The 15564-nt window shown below is 38.5% G+C and overlaps 1 protein-coding gene across 1 annotated transcript in view; it reads left to right on the plus strand.

The window, feature by feature from the left end:
* Positions 1-2872: 2872 nt before the first annotated feature.
* adgra3 (adhesion G protein-coupled receptor A3) overlaps positions 2873-15564 on the plus strand; it is a 32318-nt gene continuing 19626 nt past the window's right edge. The window contains exons 1-2 of the mRNA XM_015031015.1: positions 2873-3888; positions 10755-10826. Coding sequence (XP_014886501.1) covers positions 3683-3888; positions 10755-10826 — 278 coding nt within the window. The 5' untranslated portion in view covers positions 2873-3682. The remainder of the gene's footprint in view (positions 3889-10754; positions 10827-15564) is intronic.

A 15564-nucleotide genomic window follows, 5' to 3' on the forward strand; every position in this document is an offset into this window, starting at 1 on the left:
AGGGGGCACCCCAGGTTTTATTTTTATTTTTTTTTTCTCTTTTTTTTTTTTTTTTTTTTTTTTGTAGCAATACTATCAGCCAATCTAAAATAGTGTGCCTAATATTTGTATGTAATTTTTTTTCTGAATATATAAAAATAGAAGATTTCAAAGACCATTTCATCTTAATTATGTTCAGTTTATTTGCATTGTCTACAACTAAAGTCATGTTAGAACATTTTGAAAGGCTGCACACTCAGTTTAAGCATTTAAGATTATATTAAATAAATTAGTTTAGTCCAACAGTGTTCAAATCTAAAAATCAATCTACGGAGTGAATGAATTGCAACAGTTGTTTAATTTTGTTTAATATTCATTCCAAGCTCCAACTGAAATGGTAATAAGAGAAAAACAGTTTTAACAGAGTGAGATACATCAAAGCCAGATGCATGAGAGGGAGGGAGTAAGGCAACACAAACCCATTTCCATTTGACTTGAGCCATGTATTAAAGCTACTTTACCCTGGACATCCTCTCGCCAACATGAAACATGGTGGTGGCAGCATCATGCTGTTGGGGATGAGTTTCCATAGCAGAGGCAGAGATGCTAGACATGGTTGCATTGAGACAGGGGCAGAGGTTCACCTTCCAGCATGTCAACAGTCTTAAGCAAGACTCTTATGCTTTAGAATGACCCAGTCAAAGTCTGCACCTTTAAGATTGTGTGGCAATTGTGGGAAACTGATAATGTCCATTAAATCTGACAAGTGTACAAAGCTGGTAGAGACACATCTTCAAGTAACTTGTAGTTGCAGCGAATGATGGTTTTACAAATTGAAAGAACAAAAATATTCCTTGCAATTCTTGGATTTCCATTTGTAAATAAATCTGAAAACAACCGGTGTCATTTCCCTTCCACTATATGCACTGCTCTGTGCTCGTTTACTACATAAAAGCACAATATAGTACACATAATTGTGTGGTTAAGTGAGAACGTTTTAACAGGCTAGAAGTGTATAAATACTTCAATAAGGTACAGTTTATTCTGTCACATTGTGTGATCAAAGCTGAATCTTCAGCCTCACACATCCTGGAGTTGAAAGTATTGGTTCAGTATTGTCCACTTTTTTTACATTTCTGTGGATTTAAGGATCAACTAAGCATGAGCATAACAAAAGAAAATACACAGTGCAAAAAAAAAAAAAAAGCCTGAACTATCAAAACAGTATCAGTTAATGTTTCTCCTCCCCTATTCTTTGCATTCAGAGTCTGGGATTTTAAGACCCCATGTGACTTCATCTGTCATGGCGACAGCAGGCTAGACAGAACCTGTTTTTGCACTCAGACAAAAGGGAGGAGCAGGAGCAGATAAAGAATCAGTTGTTCAAGTCGAGGCACCAAAACAAAAAGCATGAAAATTCCTTCTAGTTGAGTGAAAGTACAGAAAGTTGACCTTAAACATGGAGAGAGTTGTCTACAAAATTTTATGAACTGGTTAAAGAGGAGTTTAGATGTGGACAGTTACTCCTGGCTTTTTTTCTTTGTTTTTTAAAGCATGATTTCATAAAGGTCATAGTCTTTTACAATCTGACTCAAAATGAAAATTTAACAGTCCATGTTTAATTAAATCATAAATTAACTGGGCTTAACCATATTTTTTGGAGAGCCGGTTTAGATTTTACAATCCTTACCAAGAGGAAATTACTCCAAGGTTACTAGAATCAAGATCTTAAGCAGAACTGATCTAAAAAAAAAAAAAAACCCACAGCACTTTAATATTTAAGAGCGACAAATAGCAATTACTTTACTAATCTACAAGCGGACTACATTTTTCAAATCACTGTCGCTACAACAGTACATTTAATTGAATTTATTTTCATCCCCCTATATCATTTCCAAATCCAACAGATTTTCTTTCAGTAGCAATCTTTTTAAATTAACAACCAGTTAGCTAGCTTTAACTAGTTAGCTTTAACAAATTGTCAATCGTTTAACCAGTAGCTTCTTGAGTGAAATCTTACAAAGGATTGTGTTATCACAAGCAAACACATCTACATCATATTCAATTATTGTTTTTTGGTTCAATTTTGAAAAAAAAAAAAAAATATATATATATAAACTCTGAATTTAAACATAATTCCAGGGTTTACTTGAGAAATGTATCAAATTATGTCAGCAAATGTATAAAAAATGAAAATGAGTTATATCAGTGGTACAGCTGAAAGCAGATATGTGCTTTAAAAGAACAAACGTAACCTTTTCTATGTCTGACACAAACTCAAACTAAATCTTCCCTCTTGGCTGGCTAGGATTAATAAAATTATTTGATTAATTTATTCAATTTATTTACTTATTTGCTAAATGACTTAATAAACTTTCTTCAAACTCAAAAATGTACATATTTTTCTTCAGTATCCTGCCATTGTCCCCAATTTACTGATATTTACATGTACTTTCCCCTTTGCCTCAGAATCCTCTTCTCTTTAAGAGCTTGACATACGGGCAACTGTGGTTGGAGTTCATCCTACAATTGGTTGCCAGTTTGGTCCCTGCTCTGTTAAAGGGCCCCATGGCCCCATTGAATGGCAGCCTGACCTTTGTCAGACTGCCCCAGGGCATCTGTGCCTACAATCCAGTAGCCCACAAACATCAGGTTGTGAATGTATGTGTGAATGACTGAATGTAGTGTGAAGGGCTTTGGGAACTTGGTAAAGCGCTATACAAGTGCAGACCATATAACTCTGAACAGCCAGGTTTTTTGTGGCTATTCTGGATGGTGTAATTTTTCATCAGTCTTGTATTACAAATTTCATGAGAAACTTATTTTTAAAAATAATTGAAGTTCATGATTTGTTACGAATTTTTGCACCGGAAGCTTATTTGTAAAGGACCATTTAGTTCCACTCCTGCTTTTACTCTGAAAGTCCGACCGGATATAGTTTGGAATCTGACTGTGATTGATCACAGTGGAACACCGAGACAGGACGAAGAAGAAATAAGGACCGAACTTTGTGTGGATGACTCATTTCAAACAATTATGTCGACTTGTCTTTGTTTTAAAAGCAGTTTTTAGCGTTTTGTTTTTTCCTCAAAACTATTCCGGAGGTAAAGAACTTGTCCAAGTCGGAGTATTTTCTTGTTTAAAGTAAACGCTGACTTAGTATTTTGATTAGGAAGCTAATCAAACCGCCTGGAAGTTGAATTTTTATTTTTTTAACCACGAAGACATTTCCTGAGTGGATAACCTGGAATGTGTGTTCAGCTGCTTCCCCTGGAAGACAGCAATCTGACCTGGACACAGACTGTATGGGTAACAAAGAGGGGCTCTAACCTGCGAGAATGTTCCTTTTACCAGGTCGTCTAGCTTTTTACAGTCCAAATAAAATGACCGCCACACCAGGATGGAATGGGAATTATAAATGAGTCTGCCCCCCTCCCTTCCAACAAAGAAGCACACCTCTGTCGGATTGGAGCAGCGTCGAGCGAAGAGGAAAAACCTTGCGGGAAATGGAGCAGGAAGGCTCGTTGGAACCAAACAACACACTGGCTGAGGTTTCTGTATTGTTAGCCCCGTCCAAGCTGCTCCTTCGCCCTGTTTAGTACCAGAGCATTCCTCCTCGTTACCAAATGCAGCATCCGGGTTTCCACTAGTCGTGTGTGGGGTTACAGAAAAAGAAAAGGGGGGGGGGGAAAAAAGAAAAGAAATGAGGCTGGACTGGCTGCAGTTGGTGGTGGTTTTGCTGCTGAGTGGCCTCCGTGGCTCCGCGGTGCCGTTCGCCTGCAAAACCTCCGACGAAGGGCCGAAGAGCGGGGGGAAAAGCCCGGCATCCGACAGGAAGGTGGTCTGCAGCAACATGGAGCTCCATCAGGTGTTGCCTGCTGACTCCTTCCCCAACAGAACAGTCATACTGTGAGTTTCAGTCACTGTAAAACACCCACACACTTCTGTTGTAGTCGTTACTGATCTCTAAAACATACTTTCGATATACTTTTTACAATTAAAATGGTCAAATTGTCGCTTTGTCGGCCTCTTTCACCGTTAACACTTTCAAATATAACCAGTAGATCCAGCCTTCTCCATGAGCAAACTAATTGGAAAACAAGGTCCACCTGTGTGTAATTTAATCTCAGTATGAATGCAGCTGCTATGTCACGGTCGTAGGGTTTTTGGAGAACCTTTAGTAAATAAAAAGCATCATGAAAACGAGGCAACAGTGTAGATGGTAAAGTGCTAAAGTTGTAAAAGAACGTTATTCTGGGAAGAGTCCCAGAACAACTATTAGCTCTGCGTGTCACAAGTTTGGCTCTTATGGAGAATGTCAAGGGAATGTTGATTAATTGTTCCAATGGGACAACAGCACCGAACATTCAAGCGGGGCTTGAAAAGTTTAGATTGGATCGGTCTTTAAAAGGCCAAGTCAAAGTCCAAATCAAAAATTCAATTAAGAATGTGTTGTTAAGAGTTGAAATGTCATTCAATCCAATTTGACTGAACTCCTGCTCTCTTACACAAGTTGTTGGCAAACATTTCAGCCTCTAGATATGTAAACCTGCTAGACATTCATCAAAAATGTAAAAAAAACAAAACCCTGTAATTGCAGTAGTTGGTTCTTCAAAGTATTGATGCACAGCAGCTTTCTTGGTACAAAATTCTCAAAACCATGTATCGTTTTACGTCCGCTACACAAATATGCAATACTTTGTGTCTGTCTCATCAAATCTCAATAAATTTATTGAAAACACAAGATATGGAGAAGTTCAGGTAGTGCAAAAACCTTTCAACCTTTCAACCTCCACTCATGCTACTGAATTCATAGACACCCCATCTATGAGGCATTTACAAGAGCTTACAAGTCATGAATTAAGCCTTGTGGGGTTTTTACATCAGGATGTGACTCAGACTATGGTAGGATTATTTTCAGATTTAGCTCTTGACGGCACACACCTGAGTAAGCAGCATGCTTATACTCCTTTAGAGCAGTACTAAGTCTTGTTTTTACTTTCATTTTTCCTGATGTTTTATTGGCTGTGGGCTTAAAACACACACTGCACACACAAATACCATATATATTGGTATTTGAACTCATTTTTTTGGTTTTGTGTTGCATTTCATTGATTACAAATAAGTTGATAGAACCAGTCAGGATTTCTTGGATGACTTTTTTTTCTAAGTGAATTTTGTTGTTGTTTTACCCAGAGCACACACAATTTGTAGATTTTTAATTCTGCACAGTAGCAGTGAATTAATGTTTTTTTGCAGGAACACTGACACTTGCCAATTAGACTGGTGCCTGAAGCCACTTTTCCCTTCCTCTGGAACCGGACATGAGCTGGAATAGGCTCCCTCTGGTGTGAACTTGGGTGGAGCTGAACACCTGGCCTGTCTGTAAAAACAGACTTTATACTTTTTCAGTGCGACTACCTTCCTCTGTCACTGCCACGGGGGGTTTTCTTTGGTGTTTAACAGTCATTAATGTGCTGCTTGTGTTTGCATTCACTACATTTTGTAAACTTTTGTTTCTGGGAAACAATCTGACTTTATTGTAGGACACAGTTTTGTGTATTGGGAGTTTAGATTTGCTGTTGGTGCTTCATTCCACCAGAAATGGGTTTTCTTTAATTGAAAATTTCAACTCGTGCCAAGCTCCTGAACTTCAGTGCAGCTCACATATCTTGTTGTTTTTACTCGTGTTTGCCTAAGTAGATTTAATCATCTTGTTACCATGGAAACAGATTGAGGTCTGACTGGTTGTCCATGACTTAAAGACTTTAAGACTGAAAAGACAGCATAAATAATTTCATTAAGGAGCACAGGAATAAGCACAGTTATTTCCTCAACTTTTTAAAATACAACCAGGAGCTCAAATACAACTGACTTTGTTTTTTGCATAGTAAAATATTTTACATGAACTTCATTTTAATGATGGTACGTAGCCTCTAAAATCAGTGAACTTTCTGGATGTGTAGAGTTCAACCGTGCTTGACCGTGATCTGGATACCGCTGCGTGTTTGAACTTTGCATAAAAGTCAAGGCTGCCGTGGAAACCTTGAAAATGGTCTGTCGTTGCTTTTCTGTCTCACACCATGAAGCTTTTTTTCACTTTGTCTGTGGATATAAACTCACTGTGTAGTTTTTTTTATTTTCTAGACACTAGAAAATTATTGCTGTATATTGGGTAGACATAATTTAAAATTAAGCCTCGACTTCAGCATTTGCTTTCTTTTTTACGTAAACTATTGGTTTGTAAAATACCGTCTCACTTTGCTTTCTTTTCTTGTAACTTGGTAAATTAACCAAAATATAATCTGATCTAAAAAAAAAAAAAAAACTCTAATATTTCTAACTTTTTTTTCTTCCATCATCACAATATCCCCACCACTTTTTGTGAACTTTAGTATCTCAACCATTAAAACTATACATTTATTCTTTAACTTTTTAGCTGGCCATAAATATTTATACGATATGCATGAAGTATATTCCAGTTTCAAAAGTTGCAGATGTGATATTGATGTCGATTATGGTCCAAGATTTTGTGGAGTTGATGTATTTTGACTTTTATTTTGCAAACCATTGACGAACATGTTGGAAATTGGGAGTTTCTGTTCAAAAAGATGCTTCATTTTAATTATTGTTTCCACAGAACTGGGAAACACAGTGACTTAGTCGTTGACCAAGGAAAAAAGCATTTGTTGATAAATGCTCAATTAAGTGTTAATTTTATACTCTTGTTAATTTTTGATTAGTCATTAAAAAACCATGAATACATTTAAGTGGGGAGATTATTTTGCCGATTACAAAATGAGGGTTATTGATGCAGTTTTATAGATTTGAGGCCAATTTTAATAGCCATGTGATGAATTGGGACGACGCTTCCCGTCCTCTAGATATTCGGAATTGCTTTGGGATTAACTGTGCATAAATGGATAACCCAACAGTTCTTACTTTTGTTTTTCTGCAACACTGCTGTGCATTTGGCATCACCTTTTGAACGACATATTTTATCTTTGCCGTCAATGAGCTCAGTCACAGAAATCTCTGCTCTGACTCTCTGTGGAGAGGCCTGACCGTAAAGAAGGTAAAATTTTATGTCACAAAACCTTCTTAGTTGAGGCGACTGGGAAGCATGAATCCCGCCTCAGAGCTTACATTCTTGGTGTAAACAAAGACCCGTTCATTAGCCGTGGGCACACATCTCGCAGACGATTTCCTGTTTTCACTTATCAGGCGTTCCACTTTTAACAAACAACGAGTCTTGAGTTGTACCAGAAAACTTGCAAATCTACCCACGCGAGTTTGTACCTGTGCAGTCGCAAAGACGCTCAACGTAAAGGACTGATGGAGTGGCTTTGCCCCGACGTTTGGTGTGTGAAGTTGTTGACTGCAGTTCAGCTTTGGAGTCCTTTGTGTTGAAACAAAACGAAGAGCAAAAACCTGAGTAATGCAGTCCATGAACTCGACCGCCTTAGTAATCCGAGAGGAAATGACACAAATGTGTTTACAGCTGGCCTGTCCACCCATGCCAGAGGAGGCCCTCTGCTAAGTTACGAGTGCTCCAATTTGGCCTTTAGCTCTGAGAGTCGAAAAGTTTGAGTGGGCGGGTGTGTGCAGGAGTTCTTATTTCACCCTCCATAGCCTCTCACACAGGAACCGTCTGAGCTTTCTTTACTCATCCAGCTTATATTTCTTTTCAGGACTGGTTTTGCGTATATAAGATCAGTTCCCCTAGAGCAACCGGGTTGGATTTTTGTGAAGAAGTGCTCCTGGTCTTATCTCCTGCAGAGCAGCGCAGGATTTATGTGAGAAACGTCCCAGGGAAATGTGCGCTTAGCGCAACGGCTCATCGGGGTGCTATAAACTAACTGGTTTCACTGGCCAAACTGGGGATAAAGAACCATTTCCTATTGGGTTCCACGTAGTTCACCTATAAAACTGACTGTACTCAGATCTGTGTAGAGTCGGACCGTTCTTCATATCCGTCATCTCTTTGTTTTGCTTCGTTGTTCCAAATGTCTTTGAAGTATTTGTGCAAGGGGAACACGGGTGCTTTCACTCTCGTATTTGTTTTTTAGGAGTGTTTCTGCCATGCTGTTGTGCACACTAATGGAATGTCCCCCTGTGTCGTTCTTAAGTGGTTTTGCAGTGTTTGCATTGGAAAGCCAAAAAGTCCTGAAGACAAGGCACTGACAGCTGCATATCCATTCAGTTTGCAGACCGGCTGAGCTTTTATTTTGCAGGGTCGTCATTCTCTCCGTCCCGCTCCTTTGAAAGCATATTCATCCTTTAGTTAGCTTACAATTGTATATCTTGCATCAGTTTTTTTTTTCCCCCTCACGAAACCGAAATGTGAGGTTATTTTTTTTTAATATATATATTTAAAAGAAGATGATTGTTGATGACAGTTTTAGATGTGGTAAATTAGAGATGTGAAGTTTTAATAAATATATTTGTTTCATCCCACTTTGTAGCCTGTGTTCAAAAGCTGCTCTTTTACTCACTAGTCACTTAATGTTGGTCTGGCAAATCAAATCCTACGTTCTAGATCATATCTAATCAGCTCTTTTTGATGTTGGTGTAGTATATAATTTATTTTTTATTTTACACAGATGATAGGCAATTGTATTTGCTTCTCATTTATAGCTTGATTTTGCAGATATATTCCCAATCAAATATATCTTTATTTGAATGTGCACAGCCATTTCCAGGTTTTTGGATCTGAACAGGTCAAAAGTCACATAATCCAAACCCTTGGATTATGTGAAGAGTTGGATACTGACTTGACATTTAACATCGCATTAAAGGAGTAAATATATTGCAAGGGGTCAAGAAGAATTTCTAAATATTTATATATATGTTGTGCATTAACTCTAAACCTTAAGCTGAAATGCAGCTGGAAATATTTTGAAAATCTGATGAAGATGAAACAGACACTCATACCTGTGGACATTTATACAGCTGCATATCCAGCAGCTGTATAAATGTGTGAATTTTTAATTGCTTTCCACTATAAAGCAATTAAAAAGCAATTGATTATCTGTAAATTGCACACTTACAGATAACATCTTTGATAAACATCTTTAAGATTGACAAAAATCTGTAGAAGTAAACACAGGATGTGTGTGTCGACAGGATCATTTAGCAGATTTTTCTTGGCATAAGCCCAAGCGTGTTTTGCTTACTATAAATGCCTGAAGACTCTCTTCTGTGCTGTTGGAGGGCTGACCTGGAAAAAAACTTCCCTACGCTGTAAACAGAGTCTGGAGACGTCAGGCTGGCGTGCAGAGACAGGTCCGCAGAGAAGTAGATGAATAGAGTGCAGACTTCCTTTCCACAGATTCTGAGAGTCAAATGAGTGGTTTTTTTTTTTTTTTTTCTTTTGCTATGCGTTATTGATAAAAAATCAGACATGAGACTTGCCATAAAGGCTTACTTTCTTTTTGCAGTCAAAGCAGATCCCAGCATTTTGTTGTCACAACCCTGTCATGAGGAACAAGGTTGGATAAGGTGGCGTGCAAAGACTTAAAGGGTGGAGGATGGAAAGAAGCCAACACTAGGCCGCATGACTTTTTGGAAATCTCCAGTTATTAAACGTAAAGAAACTCTGGAATCACCAGACATTACATGTCCACTTGATCTTGGAGAAGAATAACATAATCTAGTCCCTAGACCTTTTTTTAATTTTTACTTCTGTCTTTGAAGATTAAAGCTCGTTTGATAATCTTAAACAGCTTCCATCAATTTATTTGCATTTGAGTTTTGTAGATGTCAAGAAAACCAATACATACTACTGTCAATTGTTTGTGGATTTAACAGTCGAGTACTGTGTTTGTTCCCACGGAGAAAAATAGAAAACCTTCATCAAGTCTCCTCTGTCCAACCCCGGTAATGAAACCCCTTCAACGCCCTGTAATAGCTCCAGGATTGCCTCAGGTTGCGGGTGCAGCCGACATGCATGTCACTAACCAGCATGTTCCCTCCCTGCAGGCCAGAAACAAACTCTGACCACAAATCCCTGCTGTGAATTTCTGGCCTATTGGTTTTTAACACCCTTCCAGGTGAAGTTTTAAGAGAGACTGAACCGAACACAAAGCTTGGTTTGTTGTACCTCAGCATTGCTGACTGCATGAAGCAAATTATTTTTGTAGAATCCAGTTTGTCATCCAAAAAAACATGTAGATTTAAAAAAAAAAAAAAAAGGATTTCCTCTTACTTGGAAATTAAATATTAAGAGGTATTTAGTCTTTACGTGGGGCGTAATGAACAAAACTCAAGAATGAAACGGTATAAGATTTGTTCGGTTTGTCGCTATCTACTGAGTAGTAGAGGAACCTTTTACTGCTGCATGAGGTGAAGCCATGTTGACTGCAACTAGCCAGATCTGTGACGTTTTAGCAATGCGAGATGTCATTGTTGCATCCTAGTGGTTACACATCATATGGAACAGTCGATGTTCCACATGATCTACTGTCTTCAAATGAGCATGATAAAGGCAGCCATCCTTCCTCCATTTGATAAAAAGACATTCCGTCCCTTTTGAATCCACTTTCATACACACATTCTCTGCTGATGTTTTGGTTTCTGTGTCCGGTTGGCTCCGAGGAGGCGTTTGTTTTCCTCCAGCTAATGAGTTGAACATTATGTGTGATTATTTTGACAGAAATGCTTGCAGCATAACAAACCAGGAGCGCACATCTGAGAGTTGCATCCTGTTTTTCAAAGTCAGCTGTGTTTTAATTGCCTTTCTTGCTTGATAATTTCCATCTTTGTTTTCTCCGCAGAATTCTAAACAACAACAAGATTCAGGAACTGAGAAATGGAGCCTTCTCCGGATTGTCTACGTTGGAAAAGTTGTAAGTATGGCTGCCGAGTCGAATTAATTCACTTGAATCATAATCTGCTTTTTGAATGTCTCTGCAAAGCATAGTTGTAGTAATGGACTCCAACTAAAGATCACAGTTGGTCTACTTTCAGTGTGTTTCGATATGTGCTCAATGCAGCCACTTCTGCATCTTCGCTGGCATCTCATTAAGGAACTTTAAACCATGTAAATGACGCGATGGAAAATTTTTTTGCTCATTTAAACCCATAGATTTTATAAAACTTGCCTGCAGGCACATACTGAAAATAGTAAAGGGAGTCTGCTACTAAAATAGCAGCATGGTGTCTTGTGTGTAATATTTACTTGGGAAATTAAACTAGATGTTGTTTACAAGAGTTTTATATTTGAGCTGTCAGACAGCGTAACGGCTCCAGTGAGAGCATGTCTGCACACTCCATCCTAAAATCAGAATTTTTATGTCCCATCTAATCTTTGCTTATTCATGAAGCAACCTTATTCAGTCTAATCAGTGGAGGCTGCTTACATGGGAGCCCCTTTTTTTTTTTTTTACAACTTAGTTGGTTTTTAATCATGTTAGGCACTTGAACGTAGCCAAAAGTGTAACTTTTAAAAGTGTAGGAGAAGATGTAAAAGTGGAAAATAATGAAGAATGGTACACAGTAAGTGGCCTGTATGTGAGGTAATAAGAAGTAATTTAGTTTTGTTTAGAAATGTTAATGTGAAATCTGTCATTTCTGTCCCTGAAATGTAATTTAACATATTTGTTTTGTACATCAAGATTATTCCAGAAAACTAAGACTTTTTTGTGGAAAGCATCTTTAAACCTTACCCAACAGATGACACATTTTTATTGTCAAAGCCTTAAATTTCATCCAAAAGTGCCTCAACAGAAGTAACCCATCCCTCCACAAGAAAAGCTTTGACTTGCAGAGTGGAGGGATTCACAAAACACAAGCTGGGATCCTGCCAATGGAATATGAAAGTCCCCAAAAATATGAAGCACCCAGCGGCTCTGAGGTTCAGTCAGTCAAGGCTGTCAGTCTATTCTGGAAGACTGGAGGTCAAAGTAGAAAGGGGCTAATTATAGGAAGTGTTGCTATAATATAAATAGCTGCTTGGGTATTCCTAGGATTCCATTATTTGTCAATGGGAAGTGGGTGGCCTGAGGAGTTGTCAAAGTACAAAAGAATAATTTCTATATTGGCCATTCAAGGTAGCATGAACTTTATGCACAAATTTTACAGAACAACTTAAAATGATTTCCGCAAACAAAAAAAAGGCAGATGTTACCGTTCAGTGTCGCACATGCTTTCATCTCGCAGGTTCGGCTTTCGAGAGACCTGATGAAACGGGAAGTTAAATAAGAAGGGAGCTAAGGGGACTGGTCAAAATTCAGCTGAGTTGCAGTGATTGGTCAGGAAATAAGGAAATGCAGAAAACATGAAAGTGATTGGTCAGATCTGTGGGAAAGTTGTGACGACGGGTGAAAATGGCGAGTTTGCGCAAAATTTGTGAACGATTGATTGAATTTGCATTTGCAGTTGCGATCGCAACATTGAACTTCCTGGAGAGATTGGTTGAATCATCCAAGAGGGCCACGGTTAACTCTGGGGGAGCTGCAGAGATCCACAGCTCAGGTTGACGGAGCTTGAACTATTTTTGCGAAAAATATTGGGATCAAGTTTACAGTAGACTCTGAAAGACTGAAAATTGTTCTGATAAATATTTTTTGAAAACCATGCGTCATTTTCTTTCCACTTCACAACTATGCACTGCATTGCGGTTGGTATTCATAAAATTTGTTGGCGCAATGCTCCATTTGCTTTCTTCCCCAAGACACGCATATAAGACCTAGACCAACGCAGGGTGGTTTCTGACATATCTGTCGTTTTTTGTCTTGGCTCCCTTTACTGATTGAGAAACATCATCCGTGTCATCCGACTCTGCTGCTGCGGCCTGGAATGTTACAATCCGTACTTCCTTCCTACACGGAGATTCAGAACGTGGCTCTGGGCCTGAGCCTGAGCATATGGGCCACCAGTGATTTATCACTCGGGAATGGCTTCATGCAGATAAAATAACCAGACCATTAATGGCCCCACTTTTACCCAAGGCTACAATAACACATGAGTGCATTGATATGGAATTTTAAGTGCATGATCCTCCTCGCTTTAAGCTCAGGCTGCCGAGGGAAGCGAGCAAAAGCTGACTGCGGTTCTCCCTGTTTTAGAGAGACTTTCACTATGAGCACTATAAATTACATAAGTTGTAGTTTTCCAAATTCTTGCTCATTATTTTCCTCCTCAATCACATATTTACAAGGCTGCCTTGATTATTTCCTGTGTAGCCGAACGGCTCTCCTGGGGGCCGAGCGGTTGGTTTTCAAAGCTCAGACCTTGAGGATAAAACGGAGGGTCTGCTCCGAATGTGTGAAATAAAAATCTTTGATCTTTCTTAAGGAAAGCCTTGTAGGCTCTCGTATGCGATGTTTGTGAATAGCCAGCTATTCTGCCCGTCTTTGTCTCATTGCAACCCCCCTCCCAGCCAACCTACTGCAGTCCGTCTGCAGACAGAGAGCTGAGCCTGCTCGATGGTTTGCTTGCTTTTGTGATTATAATGAGGCCAAGCCGAGGGCAGAGGTGACAGCCGTGAGATTCCCACACACACATTCACACTGAGCATGCTCCAAAACGGCACTCCCGCCTAAAATCTAAAACTCCATCATTTTGTCTGAGAGTGCTGGGTCTCTAAACTTTCACCCTGTTTTTTTTTTTTGTTTTTTTTTCCCCCCTGTGTCCACAACAAAGTGCTCCCTCATTTAGAGTGGCTAAATGCAGACTGACAGAGAGGGGTGGAGAATTGATTTCTGTCTGCACCGCTCTCTGTGTGAAATTGAAAAGTAACTCTAGAGGCCCCTGTGTTCTGCTGGGGGCCAAAGATGTCACTGCTTGTTTTTATAAGCCACTCAGAATCCCCCTTGTTTCCCTCCAACTCTCTTTCTGAAAGCAGTGCTGTGGAGGACAGCTTATTAGATGGATGGATGAGAAGGATCCTGAAAGAAAAAGCTGTTTGTGTTGCTGTAAATAACATGTTGATGGAGTTTTCCGTATATATTTTACTTTGACAGAAAAATCTGTGGGATTATTGCAGGTACTGTTCAGCTTTTTAAACACAACTGGTTTGGATAGTAAATCATAGAGTAGAGCTGCTAAGTATCCCGAATGGTATTCTGCATTCAGACTGCACAATACATGACAAATTTATAGTCATCACAACATCAGTTTCAAGAAGTATTGTGTGGAGCGCAATAATTATTAGCTACAATATTCCAAGTGTTACAAGCTTGTATTTACAGGCTATTGTTATATTTAGCTGTTGGACAGCCATTCCCATCGGACACAAAGGACATCGCCCAATAGGCGAAAGGTCATATAGTGATGGATGCCCAGATGAGAGAGAAAATACCACATCTCATACTGTATCATTGTCACAATATCTTCTATATTATCACAATAGCAAGATTTTCTAATATCTTGAAGTCCTAGTCAGCAATGTTAGCATGCGCTATGGAATAATCCTTTTGAGTCTTCACAAAACATAAAAGAAATATGATCCAAATGTTGCTGCCAATTTTTGGCCCAACATATTAATTTGTATATATAGGATGGGGAAAAAAAGTTTTTTTTCTGTGTACTTAGGAGTCTTAATCAATAAATAAAATAATTTATAAATAAGATAATTTAGCTATCCATGTATCACAACCCATAGCCACATTTATGAACCTTGTCACACATCAGATGTTTTCCTGATATTATGCAGTGTTGTCACACAAAACATTGGCTTTTGACCATAACAGCGGTATTAATATCTGATATCGAATCAACCCAAATTTTCATATTGGTGCATTGTCACAATAAATCTAAAGTTTTATTTAAAATTAAACACAGGGTGACATTACCATAGGTGACCCTCATGACACTAGAAATCTACTTCCCAGAGGTTAAAAAGTAGACTTATTGATACATTTACAGCTTTCCTTTTTAATTGCTTAAATGCTTAAACTGGCTGTGTTGGATATAATATAACTCTGAGAGTCAGAGACTCTTGTCCTTGTTTTCTAATCGGAACAAAGTGAACAATTGTATAAAAGCGGCCTGATGTGGAACAACTGAATTTCATGTATCAACACACATGCTGCAGCTCGTTACTGTGCCAAGCCACTGATTTCAAGAAATGAGCTTCAGGTAATCTTTTTGTCAGTAAAACATTATTTTAATGAGAGAGGAACACAGTTAAAAACCTTTAGCAGTTGCTGAACTACTGTTATGTTTGGATCTAGTTCAAGAACACTTTCGAAACACAGCTTTAATGCTCTGCCAGCTGTTTCAAAGCGAGAATGTCCAGAAAAGCCGCATTTTCTCTGTGCAAATAGGCTTAAAAGATGCCCGGTCATGTGCAGTCTTCAGTCTTTGAAAATCAAACGGTGCAGATAGGAATGGTTCAACATGGGTTTTCTTTAACCCCATTTTCTTTTCTTTTTTTTAAATCTGGGTTCATTTGCATTTTTTTGGTTTGTTGCATCTGGTTTAATTTTATGTGTAGTTCTGCCACAACAGATTCCTTAAAATTGCAACAAATGCAAAGTCTTAACAGACTGAAACAAACTAAAACTGGTTCTGACTTGGCTATGAGGATCTTCCAAAAAAAAAAAAAAATATATATATATATATATATATATATATATATAT

This window comes from Poecilia latipinna, unplaced genomic scaffold (genome assembly GCF_001443285.1).
Source record: "Poecilia latipinna isolate Pla-1442-1.1 unplaced genomic scaffold, P_latipinna-1.0 Scaffold197, whole genome shotgun sequence".
NCBI lineage: Eukaryota > Metazoa > Chordata > Actinopteri > Cyprinodontiformes > Poeciliidae > Poecilia > Poecilia latipinna.